This window comes from Pholis gunnellus (assembly GCF_910591455.1).
Source record: "Pholis gunnellus genome assembly, chromosome: 18".
Taxonomy (NCBI): Eukaryota; Metazoa; Chordata; class Actinopteri; order Perciformes; family Pholidae; genus Pholis; species Pholis gunnellus.
In genome coordinates this window covers 188918-205000 of record NC_136545.1, presented here as the reverse complement: position 1 = coordinate 205000, position 16083 = coordinate 188918, and the positions used below count along the sequence as shown (strand labels likewise).

General features: G+C 41.8%; 1 protein-coding gene across 1 annotated transcript in view; it reads left to right on the top strand.

Moving 5' to 3' along the window:
• The window catches only part of ror2 (receptor tyrosine kinase-like orphan receptor 2), a gene marked incomplete at its 5' end in the record, with an annotated part of 49722 nt that overhangs the window by 20042 nt on the left and 13597 nt on the right, over positions 1–16083 (top strand). The window contains 3 exons of the mRNA XM_079179020.1: positions 6098–6169; positions 13943–14230; positions 15140–15170. Of these exons, the coding sequence (XP_079035146.1) occupies positions 6098–6169; positions 13943–14230; positions 15140–15170 (391 nt within the window). The remainder of the gene's footprint in view (positions 1–6097; positions 6170–13942; positions 14231–15139; positions 15171–16083) is intronic.

Sequence of the window (16083 nt, the reverse complement as noted above, 5' to 3'; positions counted from 1 at the left end):
AACACGAGCGAGTGTTGAATAAGTATACGAACCATATACAGCTTTGTATTACTAAACATCAGAGAGAAACAAAGCATGACCATTTAATGTGGTCAAAGGTGAAAATGCAACCTTTTCTCTATGTTTTGGCCTCCATTCACACAAATGGTTTGTTTCCACTGCAGGTATTTAACAAGCTATTTCCTAACATAACTCTGTAAGGAGTGAATACAATGCTACTCCCTGTGTCTCCACTGTGTTTTGCAGGCTGTAGTGGGACTATTTTGTGTCATATCCACTGCATACGTCTACCTTTTTCCCTGCACTGTTTGGCTGTGTTGTATTCCCACTTTTGTCAGACACTGAAATATGTTTCTGGTCCACCTTTCTGTTTGTAATGACTCACTGCTGCTCCTTCTGAATGGCTTCCTCTCTTCTCTATACTAATAAATACTAATGGGGGCCTGGACATGTTGGCTTGTCCAACAAGCATTCTCCACTCTTTCTCCCCTCTTTTAAAGTTTTGGTTGTCCTGGATTCTCCTTACATATGCAGTAGTAAAATATAGATTACTTTTGTTGCATTTGTTATAGTCGTCCTTGTTGTGATATGATGTCACACATCTGCTCGACCGACCACTATTGGCAGCACTTGGCACATGTCACCATGAGGTGTAAGAAAGTATAGATACACTTGAGTATCACATAGTTATGTTTTATGATACTGTGTCGATTCTCAAAAACACTATGGATTTTTCATTTACAGATTACATGCAAAGATTAATGTCACACAGTGTCAAAAAGTAGTGCCATAGTGTTAGGCAGTTAGCAGCTAACATTTCTAACAGCGTGAATAACGACAACGGTGCTGACAGAACTAACCGTTTTAACCTGGTGGGGAAATCAAAAGGTTGGGAGCTACGTTTCCACAACAACGCGGTCTCACCACTGTGGGTTTGGGGGGACCACGTCATCAGCAGTAACCGCTGTCCAGTAAGACTCACACACAGCTACCATTCACATGTTGGGGATCGGATGAAGTACTCTATTGATGTCGGTATCACTTTAAGGGTATTAAGATTCACACTGACATTGACATTTGTTAAAGGATACCATGATTTGTATTGTATCAACAGATTCTTGCCAATACACCTTGTTACCATTGACAACCAGCTATCTAACAGAGGTAACTCCAACATGATTATGTATCGGAACTGTCAACCAGGAGCGAAGGCACTGTACAAGTTCATCAATTATTTAGTTGCTCAGCAGGATGTGCTTCATTAACCACATACTCCATATTGACTTAAAACAACTCATCATGGCTGCTTGCAGCTTTATAATACTTCATTACCACTCACATTCTTGGACAGAAGAAAAGCAGTGGTTGAGTTTTCAGTCATGCTTTCCTCCTTTGACACTCGTGTGGTTATTTGCCTCCGCACATTGAGGTTGAACTCCACCAGCAACATCATGTCTGCCTCAAAAGTAGCTTTTCCTTTAATAAATGTTTGTAAAACTCCAGTCTGCTCTCTGAGAGCTGTTGAACCAACACTCGCAGAAAACTCAAGGAAAGGTTGGAAGTGGGGGCAGAAATGTAGAGGGGTGGAGGATGGGGAGTAACAGAGACAAAGGTTAGAGGACTGAGAGGCAAGAGGACACACACACACACACACACACACACACTCATACAAGCAGTTTGAACAGGAGAGAGAAGGAAAGTGTTGAGGTGTGCCAGAGGGCCCTCTGTCAAAACCCCCAGTAGATGGAGTCGTGGCCTGGCCTCTCAGCTCTCAAAGGGCCCTTTCATGGTGGAGGCAGCAGGCTGGAGGAATGCAGCAGTCAGCGGTCGTATTCAGCCTCGGATGGAAAAGCATCCTACTGCCCCCAATCCCTCATTTTCCGAGGCTGTGGATATGTAATCAATCAAGGCCACGTAACCCGGCCGTGTGTCTTGGATTTCTTATAATTTACTTTCTGACAAAAAAATAGTTTACTATACTTTGTTGTGTTGTGGGGTGCTTGGTAAATAGGTGGGCTCAATGGCATGGTAGCAGCGACATAACAAGACTGATGGCTAGTGGCTCCTAGAAGTCACAGGTTTTTCATACAACCCACAGCACAGTGTTTGAGGAAACAAATGTCATAGTGATACCTATTTAAATTGACTGTGGTGTGATCATTATTATAACCCTTAGACGCGCCTGAAGTCTTTAGCGACCCAGGGACTGTACTACACCTTGTCTAAATCATGTATTTCATTCAATTGAGCACTCAACTCCCTGGTATTCCTCAAACTATTTGTCCATAACAATGCTAGGGAGTCAACATTTCTAAAATGATAAGAAGCATTGTTTTTCCCTATAGGCTTAGATAGTTCTCTGCATATTCACATGATGCGGGTGATAGCGGGTTGTGTTTTCCTGTTTGGCCTCATGATGGGGCTGTTGTCTCAATGTTACTATGTATAGATACAGACAGTGTTACTATGAATAGATACAGATAGTGTTGAAAAAGCATTACCATGATTGTGCAGCACCTGGACATTACAGAGCAGCATTTCCATTGCCATTTGAGGCTGTTGATAACAACAGCTCTGGACATAAAGTTGTTCTTGATGTTACCGATGATGAGGAATTCGTTTTTTTGTGCCATTTATGAATCAGATCATATTAAAGCAGAACTGGTGCACAAGAACAACGAGACTACCTTAGAGAACATGAGTGCTGAACGGGACAACGGTCAACATACTGAACCAGGAGAAGTTAGGGCTGATGGGAGAACCTCATATATATAAGTACATCAACTACCTCGACATCGCTGCTATGAACGTGAACGTAGTTTTCCTGGCCAAATTTTCAACATGGGAAGCCAGAAGATCCCACAAGCGTCGCACTTTCATGGAAAACCTTCAGCTGCAGTGTCTGTGGCTGGAGGAAAGAGAAATTCCAAAGGCTGATGGATGCTCTAAGAGTATCCAGAAACAGAACCGCTTAGGCTGAGGGGTTCCCACGAATCTGTCCATCCACGCTTGGCTGCGAAAGTGACTGGGATTAGTAATTGTGACTAATTTGTGTTTTAGGTGTTAGTTTGAAGTTACAGGGGCCTACGTGTAAGATAATACTGTAGAACCATGAAATAAAACTGGATGTTTAAAAAAAAAGAAAAACTTTAAAATGTTGTAATGTGTAACACATTTTTTTTTTAAATGGCTAGCAATATGATTTTGTGTGACACATCAGTAAAGGCGAAATTACAAAAAGAATCAATTTCTTCATATTTCTTTATTACCTGTCAATAACGGTAGCCCCACCCTAAAGCATCCCCTGCTTTATGGTCTGTGTGACTCTAAATGGACCATCATTTACTAAATGAACATCATGCTGTATTGAAGAAGACTTGAAACTAGAGATTGAGACCATAAACTCATGTTTACAATGTTTACTGAGGTAATAAATCAAGAGAGAAGTAGAGTCATTTTCTCATAGACTTCTATACAACCAGAGGAGTCGCCCCCTGGTGGCCATTAGAGAGAATGCAGCTTTAAGACACGAAGCATTGGCTTCACTTTTCAGATTGCCGTCTGGTCATGATGAGTACTGAAAACAGTTGCACAGTGTTCCTCTCTGGAGATGGTTGTCAGGATGCTATCAGCAGGGTTATTGTATTATAGTGTTTTATTCAACCTAAATCTAGCTTCAAACCACTTATTTAACCTCACTCTTTTCAATTTGCTTTGGAATTGGCTCTCATAATTTGTAGCAAAAATGTAACAATAATTCAAACCTTGTGACAAGTAACAACGGTGACTTCAAATGAGGAGCCTGCTCACCAGAATGTTCTGCACATTGCTAATAACAACAGTCTAAGGAGAAACTTCAGATTTGGGGAGAGGCTCTTTAGCCTCAGAGCTTAGCGGATCAGAGTATTTTATGAACCTGGAACCGGATCCAAAACAAAAACAGGCTTTAAGCCTGTCTCTAGTGATCCCCCAACTTTATGGAAATTATACTAAATCAGCTAATCAATCAAACAGCCGGTTTATTGAGAACATTTAGCTCTTCTCACAGAAGATCACTTTCTGTTGTTTCCATTAAGGTTTTAGATCTGGAACAGATGTGAGCAGTGGGCTGAGTGGTAAAAGATCAAAAACAGACCAGTGTTGTGTTTTAAAGCTTGCATACTTCATCCTCGCAGTGTGATCACAACTGGTAGGATGTTTAGAAGACATTTGTGAGGATGTTTAAAAGTTAGAGCTGCTTAATATCTCAGAGAATTGAGCTTGAGTGAATACAAATCCAGCATTTGCATCTGATGCAGAGATATGAAGCGAAATGATCCTTCCCTCTCATAATGAAGGAGGCGTATCTATGGCTGGATTGAACTCCAATCTTTAGCGGGAAGGCTGGCTCCTGAAAGGAATGCTGTATGGTTTTGTTCACTGCAAGTCCTCAGCACCACCAATTTCCTCCAACTGGTCACATCTGTCAAGCACATGCTCTGTATCACAGGGAAGGCAGGAGCCAAAGCCGAGTCGAGCCAATAGCCGAGCCATACGTTGTGTCTGCTCACATGCGCCTGATCCTGATTAGCTCCCTGGGAGAGCCAGGCCCAATCAAACAGAGCAGCCAGAGTATCCATTTCACATATTGCTCATGAAAAACTATATATATATATATTGTGTATATCAGAGCAAAAAGCCAGTTTGCCTCACAGCCAGGCTGAGAGAAGTAGCCAGGCCTGAAAGGCTTGTATGCTTCCAATAAACTACGTTTATTTGGTCATTTAACCCTTTAAAAAGACTTGGAAAAGGAAGGTTCACCATGAAGCACCTTGAAGTCTTAAATACAATAATACAACATCCAAAATGTTAATATAAAGCTCCCTAAATATGCTGTCAGTGGAAGACGATATCTTGACTTTTTTTTTTTTTTACATTTGTTGCCTTAATATTGCCAGAATACTCTCATGCGTGTAGCAATGTCACTACTACTAATATTACAAAACTAGAAGGGCAGTCCGAGAGCGCAGACGCCCTTCTGTCGCTCTGTTGGGATATTTAAAAAATCAATAAAGTCAACAATGCTGAGCCATGTGCGTCACATATGAATGCCACCTCTCTTAATTTGGAGACACATCAGTCAGTCTTGCTGCTGTGCTGTGACTGTAGGTATTTAATCCACTGACTGAAAGGAAAGGAGCATTACTTCTACAAAGTATTGTGGGTAACTGATGCATCAAACAGAATCATTATCCAGATAACATGGCATGAATAACAATATTAGCAAGACTCAACTATACTTAAATCCCATTAAAGCTATATTTTCATCAGTGGCATAGTTGCTTGATTTAATGCTTTGCCTCGATTGACGGGCGGAGCTGTGCTTCAGCAGGGTGCAGTTTGGAGGCCCCATTGAACTCCTGGCTGCAGCCCTCTGTTGCAACGTTGGAGTGGTGTGGGGGATGGGGTTTCAGACACCGTCCAACAGTCCAACAATAATCTCTATAGGATCTATTAATAGAAATGGAATGTAATATTCTTCATTTTCCACTATGATTTCTTTCATGCATAATCACCAGAAACTAAGAATCGTTGTGTTTTCATTAACTTAAAATGATCCGTTTATATCTTCATACGGAGCGGGTCTTCTTCCTGGAGTTCATTATGTTGCACCGCCGTGTTTCTACAGTAGCCCAGAACGGACAAACCAAACACTGGCTTTAGATAGGCCCTTAGTGTTTTCACATTAGCCACCGTAGTTGTCCTACACGTTTGGCACAGGGGAGGAGTTTCACTTGGTTACAACCTGTAGCCTCTGTGAGCCTCAGTCAACAGGTTGGTCTGAACGTTACTGATCGCAGTTTTTCTACCAAGAGGGTGAACTCCTATATTAATGGCCCCATGACCTTTTCAAGCACCGTCCTCAGAACAAACTTCATATTTGTAGCTCCTCTGCTGCCAAGCCTCTAGAAAGGATTCCTTGTGTTGTTCCTCTTGTCCAACATTTTTGTATTTTCAGAATAAACTTAGCAGCCTTTTGGGACTGCCACCAAGTTAGACTTGTTTTATTTGGGCTTTAGTTTTAACTCTTGTATCCTCTCTGTGGCTATTTCTGCAGCTGATCCAGGTTTGTCAGTGGATACAGATGGTCTGGCTGAAGCTCAGAGTGGAGCTGCACCCACAGCTGAAGGTAAGATCAATATTCCTCATTTTATTTTCTGAGTGGTTAAAGCTCATTTGTATATTGTATCTCATTTGTGTAATCCATACAAAGCCCAATATTTAGGGCATATTTATGACACTTCATCACCACAGGAGTGCAATTGAAAATGCGTCATGGTCATGGAAATGTTCTGATTAGCTCTGCATCGCCCCCTTGAGATTGTAGTGTTTGATGAGGATCGGGTACAGTGTGACGAAAGGGGGTCGAGGTGTGGGTTGACGGGGTGGACCCCGTCAACCCACACCTCGACCCCCTTCCATACTGGAGTATGAGGGAATGAATGGCGGGTCGAATGGAGATCAATGACGATCCTGGAGGCGTCGAGGACCCCAGGGAGTGAGACTGAGGGTGGGGGGTGAGAAATGCCTTGCCTGAAGCGCATGTTCAGTATGTTCACAGTGTTTGCACATTTGTGCCGATTGGGCCAGATGTTGACATTAGTGTTGCATTTTGCACGGCCCACATTTGAGTCCTTACCAATCTCCCAGAAATAACTGCCCACATCCTAACAGTGTGGACAGTTGTGTGACATTATTTATATCTTTGTATTTTCTGGTAATTAGATTAAGGTTGCCCAGTAGGTGTCAATATTCTGTGTATGGTGTCTAGGGCCAGGCCAGGGACAGTTGATATTCATTGATGATTAACCTGGGTTGTGATGTTTACCACAGTTTTAAACAAGCTGTTTGTGGCATAATCTTCAGACACCTCATTGATTACACTTTGTTTAGGGCTGTGCCCTTATTTCCACATGTATGTTGTGGTTACATATGATGTGAGTGTAGTGATGTGCAGCTCATATGCCCTATCGTTACCAATGTTACCAATGTAAATCACACAAAGTGTCTGTGAGTTGTCAGACATGTTTATAGTGTCTGCTGCTGGATAGTTTCTCCTCTTGATCTGACTAAATGATTGATGATTGCCACTATATACTAACAGTCCTCCGGTTCACATCATTTCCAACATTGACCTCTGATCTTGAAGAATTAAAACACATGGTGGTTTAACATAAATGTATTAGCTTGGTACCAATAATTACAAGTTAACTTTTTTAGTGCATTATGCTGTTTTTTGAATTGTAAATATATAACTTGTTTATTTATATGTGCTGTCACATCAATAATTGGTACTCGCCCAGATGCTCTGTTCTTCCAATGTAGGGAACATCGAGTTCAGTCGGAGTTTCTCTGATGAGTACAGACCAATCAGAGGCAGAGTAGGGCAGGATTAGTAGTAGGATTTGTAATTTAGTGCCCTGGACAGGTCGCCAGGGCGCTAAATTATCACAGGGCATTTAGAGCCAACAAGTAACCTGATTAACCTAACCTGCATGTCCTTGGACTGTGGGAGGAACCCCAAATGAACACAGGGAGAACATGTCAAACAACAAGCAAACACCTCACAGAAGGGCCCATGCCCTGGGTTCGAACCCAGAACCCTCTTGCTGTGCAGTGCTAACCACAGCACCACCCCAGACATGTTTCAGTTCTTTTCTATTTCCAAACTAACGTTCCTCAGTCGGTCTTTCCTCCAAATCAGTGTTAGTGAATTTATGGCAACAATCGGGCCTTTCGGCTGCAATAAAGAGTTCATTAATGATTTGAAATAGGTATGTTAATGTTTGTGCCCTCTGGGTTTGAAGCTCCGTCCTCTCCGCTGAGCTCCGCTGTGCAGCATGGTGGGTGTTCAGCGCGGCCTCCTGGCCTGAGAGCATCAATTATGTTATAATTTAAGGGCAGGCTTCAATGCTGCTGCAGCAGGGTCTGTTTAATACCAGGGTAGGGAAATGGAATGGTACAATGTGAGGACTGTTTGCACTGACTGTCAGTTCTCTAGGGACTAAAGTGAGCACTGAGCAGTAATAGTTTTCATGAACAGAAAGGACACTCTTTGCAGAGCTTCTATGTGCTTATTCTTTCCTTGTTTTAGCCATTGATTTAGATGTAGTTTAAATGCACCATTTGTTTTCATACATTCCAGTTGTTCATGGGGTCAGATCAGTCTCAATAATTGCAAATGCAAACAGAAAGACTCACAAATGCAAACAGAAAGATTCACAAATGCGCACAGAACAATTCACAAATATATTCGATTTACAAATGCACGCAGAACAATTCACAAATACATTCCAATGCACAAATAAATAAAACTACTGATATGAGGTATCGTAGAGCTCTGGGTGAACACAGACGGCTACAATATTTATTTCCCGATTCAACAAAGCTGACAGTCTCGTGGGGAGGGGAGGGGGAGCTACGCTCATGTGATTGGTTGAAAATGAGGCTGACATCTGATTGGCTACAGATAGGTCTACGTTGAAAAAGACGCATTTGTGAATCCAGCAACGTGAGATGAGTCTCATAAATCCACAAATAAATGTGAAGCGATTTACAAATAAATGCAGTGCGATCCACAAATAAATACATACAAATCCACAAACAAATACATACAAATGCAGAAATATATTTGTGATTTTTTTTTACATTTATATAAATCATAATTTATTTATTTGTGCATTGGAATGTATTTGTGAATTGTTCTGCGTGCATTTGTGAATCGAATATATTTGTAAATCCTTCTGTGTGCATTTGTAAATCGAATATATTTGTGAATTGTTCTGTGCGCATTTGTGAATCTTTCTGTGTGCATTTGCAATTATTGAGACTGATCTGACCCCATAGTTGTTTAAGGTAGTAAGAGAGTTCACAGAGGTCACTGATTGTAATTCAGTTCACTGATTATTGTGAGAATATAGTATGTACAACCTATGCCAAAACAATATTTTTTCTAACCAACCGTAATCTTTATTTGCTTTAGCAAAATGAGCTAAAGTTCTCAAATGTCAAATGTTTGTTTAACACAAGCAGATGTATGACAACAAGAGTATATGAAATAGTTCAAAATGTGCGGTGGATATGTTGAAGTATCTGACTGGAAGAAAGGACTTCCTGTGGTGGTACCGGTCTACTGCTGAAGGTGCTCCTCTACGTGACCAGCCCATTGTGGGGGGGGGGGGGGGGGGGGGGGTGTCAGTGTCCCTGATGCTCTGCAGCTCGGCCAGCATCCTCCTCTCTGACACCACCACCCAAGAGTTCAGCTCAACTCCCAGCACAGAGCCAGCCCTCCTGATGAGCTCGCGGATTCTGTTGGCAGTCATATGATGTGTTTCCTCTGAGGTCGCTGTGGGTTTGATTTTCCTACATTTTATAAACTATCAAATTTACTGTAAGATTATAATCTTACAAACTCTTAGAACTCAGATTACACAACAGCTCATCAGCGTCATAATTCAGCAGTTGTCTTAGAGTAGATGCTTTTTTCGCCCAAATATCTTGTTAGATTCAGGATTTTCCCCTCGATGAAGTTCGGTTAACTCAAACACAACCACTTTTGGTGTCACTTGGTGCCCTGAGTAGTAATTTCTTAGATAAACAGCCTAGTAGGCGAAGAGGACCAGGCTTTGAACCTTGCCAAAGAGCTGGCTTTGAGAGAAAGCAGCTTTTCATTGCCTCTATCTCTCGCGATAGGACTAATCAATCAAGTACTTCGGCCTCGATATTTGAGACAGCCGTGCCTCCATAAAACTACTAGTCAAAAAGTAGCTATGGAGCAGGAACGATGACATCTGAATCTCCCAGTGGATTATTGAAAGTGGGCCCAGCGTGCATGCAGGCATGCCGCTGCAGGATGGCATTTCAATCAGGAGAGACAAGTGAATGATTAGTAGTTAACATTTATTATGACAGATGATACGTTAATGAGTTACACAGACATTCTTTGGTGCTTGAACTCGACGAGAAGGTTTGTGATCGAGTTGTGATTGCCCTGAGCGGCAACAATATAAATCCCACCGTGGAGTCCAGACACTGGTGGTGATGAGGCTGATGAGGCTGATGGAATGATGAGTTGATGAAGATGATGAATCTGCGAAGATTGGGCGGAGATGGGGAGGTGGAGGGTTGCGTAACAGCAGCATGAACGTACTGAAGGTAGAGAGACAATCATATTTAAAAGAGACAGCAGCAAGATGATAGGCTGACGATGTCCTTGTGTTGTTGTGCTATTGGCTAGAGACACCAGCTGATCGTTTGGGGCCGTCATTATTGACGGCCCCAAACGATGACAGCAATGAAATAATGAGTGCGTGCGTGAGAAGTGATGGCAGATGTATGGAAAATAAACTACGGGCTTAGGCATGCAAGAGTAAAGTCTTCCTGTCCGAACTTACGCTAGAACTTCATTACAATTCTATGAGGACAGGTGATTGATAATTGATAAGATTCCAATCTGGTGTGGGCTCCATTTTACACCTGGTTGAAATCTTTTTTGTCTTTTTTTCTCTGCAATGTTTTGCTGCAGTGTTGTGTTCAGACTTTGATTCCTCATCCACCAGAGATGGGGACTTGGACTTCAGACTTGGGCTCAAGTATCACTTAAGTTGCACACAGTGACTAAAGACTTGACTTGGACTGAAGTTGAAAAATGACTTGTGAGAGTCTCTGTGTTTAAGAGGGTAGAGGGATGTGTTTAAATGACAGCAGATTATAAACCCAATGAGACCCAATGTAATTATACAATACAATTGTGCTCTAACTGTTATCAGGGTTATTATTGCATGCTTCATAATGGAAGCAATGTTTTCCTGTTACCCTGAGTAGCTGAGTAGCGTTAGTCTATATCCATTTTTAGATACAGTTATTTACTTTAAAGGAAAGTTTTGTTATTTTTCATGAAACATATTAAATGCCTCTTTAAAGCGATCATGTACCAATGCTGATTCTCTGCTAATAGATAAAGCATTGATGAAGATACAGTAGCCTGCTGTTTAGTAGCGTGACATTGGTCAGCATAGTCACACTTAAATAAGCATCAATGTGTGGAATAAACATAACTGATTGTATTTAGCTCATATGTGAACTGTAACTTCCTGAGTGGTCTACTTAACCTAACTCATACTGCTAATGTTAAACCTTCTTCACCAAATCCAAATGTCATCTCAGCAAAGCTTTGTGTACATTGTTTAACCAAAACAGTGTTCTGTAAAAAAGGAATAGGAGGAAATATATCTCTGGGTGTAAATGTAGTCTTTTTGATTCTATTACTGGTCCATTACTATTAGTACCACCTATATATAGATAACATAATTCCTAATTACTTAGACATCCATTTTAGTACGCACCAGTCCTCAGTGTTTTTTCTGAGTCCTTTAACGACTACTGCGAGGAACATTCAAGCTGTTTTGGATTTGCACGCTTCATCTGTCCTTTCCTGCAGAGTTGAGAGATGCAGTTCCTCCTTAAATAAATTATGAAGGATGAAGACATTATAATTAAAGAGCTGCGTGGTGGCATCACTCATCTGTAGCCCGCGCTGTGGAGAGCTCTGTTGTAGCCAGGATGAGAAGCTGTTTTTTCCATTGCGTAAACTCAGCCTGGCTGCTGCTCCACATGCAGATGGTATCAAGAGCCAGAGGACTTCTGAGTGTGTTTATCAATGTCTCTGCACCCAAACCATTGCTTTTTATTGCCTTATACAGTAATCTGCATAACAGAACCTAGCAGAGCATCATGAGTACTGGTAGATTACTAGGTTGAAACCTACTATGTTACTGAGCTGTGGCTTGCCCATTGGTATGTCAGGTCAATTTGGGTCCCATTCAGACTTCCTGTGTCAGGAAGTTTTTTTCAGGAGCTTGTCTCGTCTTTCTCTCCTCTCCTGCACACTTTCCTCTCCTTGCCTCCTCTCTTCTTTCCGTCCCTCCCTGAGGTCTCCTTTCCTCTCCATCCCAGTGTTCGATCTATTACCATCACCTTTCATTTAGAAAGAGCAACATCCAACAGGGAAACACTCGAGCGACCAATGGTGTACCTGTATCACTCACTCGTTGGCCCAATCCTAATCTACACTCACAGACTCGCGTTCCCTCAGGGTCCGTGTGGGTTGAGTTCTGTCCCACTGTCAACTCCTTGAGCCCTTTTATGAACACTTTCCATAAAATACACAAAAGCAGACAATATCACACACCTGGTTTCTTCATCAACCATTTCTTTTCATTTTGTTATGATAGATGTTTTGACAAAAACGATAAAATAGATTATTTGAAAATGATCTCTCATCTCGTGAGGCAAAATCCTGGAAGACGTTCAAATCAGGGAGTAAAAAATATTAATTAAATATCTACAATTACATAGCATGTTATGACGTTGTCATGGTATCGTGATATGTTACAGCAAAATACTGTCCCATTCGTATTTGCACCATTTCAAGCCCTCACAGCCTCTCACACTCAACCATAAATCTCAGAGGGTCCAGGGTTTAAGACCTTAGGGGGGAACTTGGGACTCATTCACTCACTCACTCAGTAAATCAGGGTTAGATTTTTGCCCTAATAAGGCTGGCCAAAAATCTCCAAAATCCAAATCTCCAAATCTATCCCGGCGTCAGCTCCGCTGTGCCAAAGCCCTATCAAAACCTTCAGACTGACTGAAGATCAAGAGTCTACTGCATCAGATTATTTTTTTGTTAGTCAACTCTGACATTTGTTTTGGCTAATGGCAGGGCTGCTTTAGGTCTTTTGTTTCACTATTTCTTAGGGTCCAAGTCAAGTCTTTAGAAAACGTGACGGGACTCTTTTTTCAGCGATACCGTAGGGACCTGGGATCAGGGCACGAGACTAATGGTGGACCATCGCCCCGGGGCCGATAGAAAATGTCCTTAATAATTCCTTTTGTTAGGGATTAAAAATTAATTTGTACAAAATAATATGCAAATGCTAATTCATGAGTGTATGATGAGGTACATGGGATCAATTTCAGTTTTTTAACGTGGTATTGAATTTGGTATCGAGAATTATGAAATTTCACAGTCATTAATATGGACTACTTCATTTCTTTTATCGTGACATCTTCACTCTCTATAAAGCTGTGGGTGTCCGCATGGCGTACATTTTGTCCCTTAAGGTTAACATGGACATCTGTGCATATCTACATCATTTATGACTGCACTGACCACACACAGACACAGACACCCGGTGTAGTACAAACCGAGCAGTATGCTCGTTTGCTGCCCAAAATCCATGTTTCTATTAGAGCATATCTGGGCCTCTATTTATTTGTTGCTAAGAGATACCTGCAAGTCGGCCTACCACACACATCCAAATATGATGTGACATACAACAGCTGACACAACGGCAGATGTTATATTGACGCTGACTTTTAAAGCATGTGTTTGATTAATCCAACACATGCTCCGCCTCAAAGGCACTAGGCTGCCACTGCACAGCCTTCCATAATACATGCAGAGGCTGAGGCCAATGTGCTGACGCGATCAATTGGGACGAGGAATCGCAAGCTGCCATGTTGTTTTTCAGCTCAAATAAGGACACGTTTGTGTCCATGAACCTGGACCCTTTTGGTTTGTTAGAGGGCGACAGTAAGCAACTGTGCGGTTGACATTGTTCTTTTTCGGCAGACCTGCTGTGGCGCTCACTGGTTTCCACCGAAGATGTCAAACAGCTCACAAATAGTTTCCTTTCAATTTAATTCAAATAACTTTATTGAACCCCACCAAAGCAATTGAAGACATTAAAATATCTTACAACTGTCACTGGCAGAAATACGCAAAAAAGCATGATTGAAGTAGCTAATGCTCCATGAAGGTCAGGATTCCATAAACCACATGTTGCCGGTTTCTCAGTTTTAATGCTTCCGTTAACACATCTTGTTTCTGCTCATCAAGGTTATTTCCTGGAGTTCCAAGAGCCGGTTAACAACATCACCCACTTCCAGGGCCAGACGGCTACGCTGCACTGCAAGGTGACAGGGAACCCACGGCCGTCCATCCGCTGGCTGAAAAATGATGCCCCCGTGGTCCAGGAGCAGGGTCGCATAACCATCCGTAAAACGGAGGCAGGATCCAAGCTCCGCATCCAGGACCTGGACACGACAGACACGGGCTATTATCAGTGTGTCGCCACCAACTCATTCAAGGTCGTCTCTGCCACAGGCGTCCTGTACGTCAAACTAGGTAAGGTTCACATTTATGATTCAAAGTGAAACACTCCTTCTCATGACTGCCTGTTTTGTGATCTACATCAGTTCACACAAGGTGAGAGCTAGCGTATTTCCTTGAAACAAATTCCGGTTCTGAAAAGTGAACCCGATGCTGAAGTGTCTTAAACTTGTATTCTCTCTGACCATCAGGGGGCGACTCCTCTGGTACAAAAAGAAGTCTGGTTGTATAGAAGTCTATGAGAAAATGACTCTACTTCTCTCTTGATTTATTACCTCAGTAAACATTGTAAACATGAGTTTATGGTCTCAATCTCTAGTTTCAAGTCTTCTTCAATGCAGCATGATGTTCATTTAGTAAATGATGGTCCATTTAGAGTCACACAGACCATAAAGCAGGGGATGCTTTAGGGCAGGGCTGCTGTGATTGACAGGTCGCTGCTGCTACCAGAGCCGTATACGGCGTCTCTACGTCACTGAACTCAAGGCTTCAAAACATAAGTCCACAAACGGGTGACACCACCGTGACTATGTTCACTAGTTATATAGAGTCTGTGGTAATGACCTGTAGAGATATAATATGCTGCGTTTCGTCCGTTAATGTTGTTACACACAGCATTCAAAGTTGGGCTTTTCTCAACGAGCGGAGAGAGAGAGAGAGAGAGAGAGAGAGAGAGAGAGAGAGATAGACTGTGAATGAAAGAGAGGGAGCGGCGTTTGCAAAAACACAGCAGTAAACCCGAGGAATAAAATGTTATTTTATATTACTTTTTACATTCTAAAGCACAAACAAACACACCCACCCCTCCACTCACAGGATGTGTCTCAGTTACCAAGAAGCCAGGTGGTCTTTTGCATGCAGAGTGATACATTTAAATAGGTCTCTCTTTAATGTTTTGTTCATGTTTTTATTTTGGACTCACAGGACAGATGCCCACACACAGCCCAGATGAACCGTAAGTGAACACCTTCTATACATTTGTCAGAGTGTGTGTGAATTAATGTCCTACTGCAACAGAAGGAAAAGAGGATATTTTCATCAGTTGTAGATTTTCCATCCGCTCATGCCCTGTGACCCAGAACATGACTGTAAAAGTTAGTGTCTTGTTTGTAATGCCACTGATGGAGAACATCATCTGTGGTCAGCTCGATGGCGGTTACAATGCACCTCAATGTAATTCGTTTTTCATGGCAGGAACGCTTCCCATGAAACCCCTCAAACCTTTTCTCTGTTGTGTTTTTTGCAAAAATGTGACTAAACACACCAGAATCAAGGCAGAAAGTGAAAATCCTCAGAACGTGGCAGCACAACACAGAAGCATTGTATGTAGCGTGTTAAAACATTATGAGGTGAGGGCGACCAGTGGAGAAGTAGCTTACATTGCAGGTGGGATTTGAGGAGGTCCTATGGTTTTGATATTAGAGAACACATCATTGAGTCTTATAAGGATTGAGCTCAACAACAACATTTCAAGGTCAAAGAAAGCTTCTCAAAGTGTGTGCATGTTTCAGCAACATATAATGTGCTTTTGAAATGATGCAAACACACCGCCACTGAAGTTTCCTGACTGAGCCAAGATGGTTATTAATGTACGCCGACGCAATATTTCAATTTATTTCAGATAAATTGAATTATACTGTGCACAAACTGGACTCTTTACATTGGTGCTACATTGCCATATCATAAACATATGACAGGCAAGTCCTTTAATTGGTATTTTTGTGTGTATCATGCACATTGCTTCCGTCCATATGTTTTAGGAGATTGTTCTTTTTCACCTTAAGCTCTGGGTTTTGGCACAGCGAGTCATCCTATCACATTAGACAGAATTATCTGAGTCATCATTCAGTATTAATACAAAAAAAAAA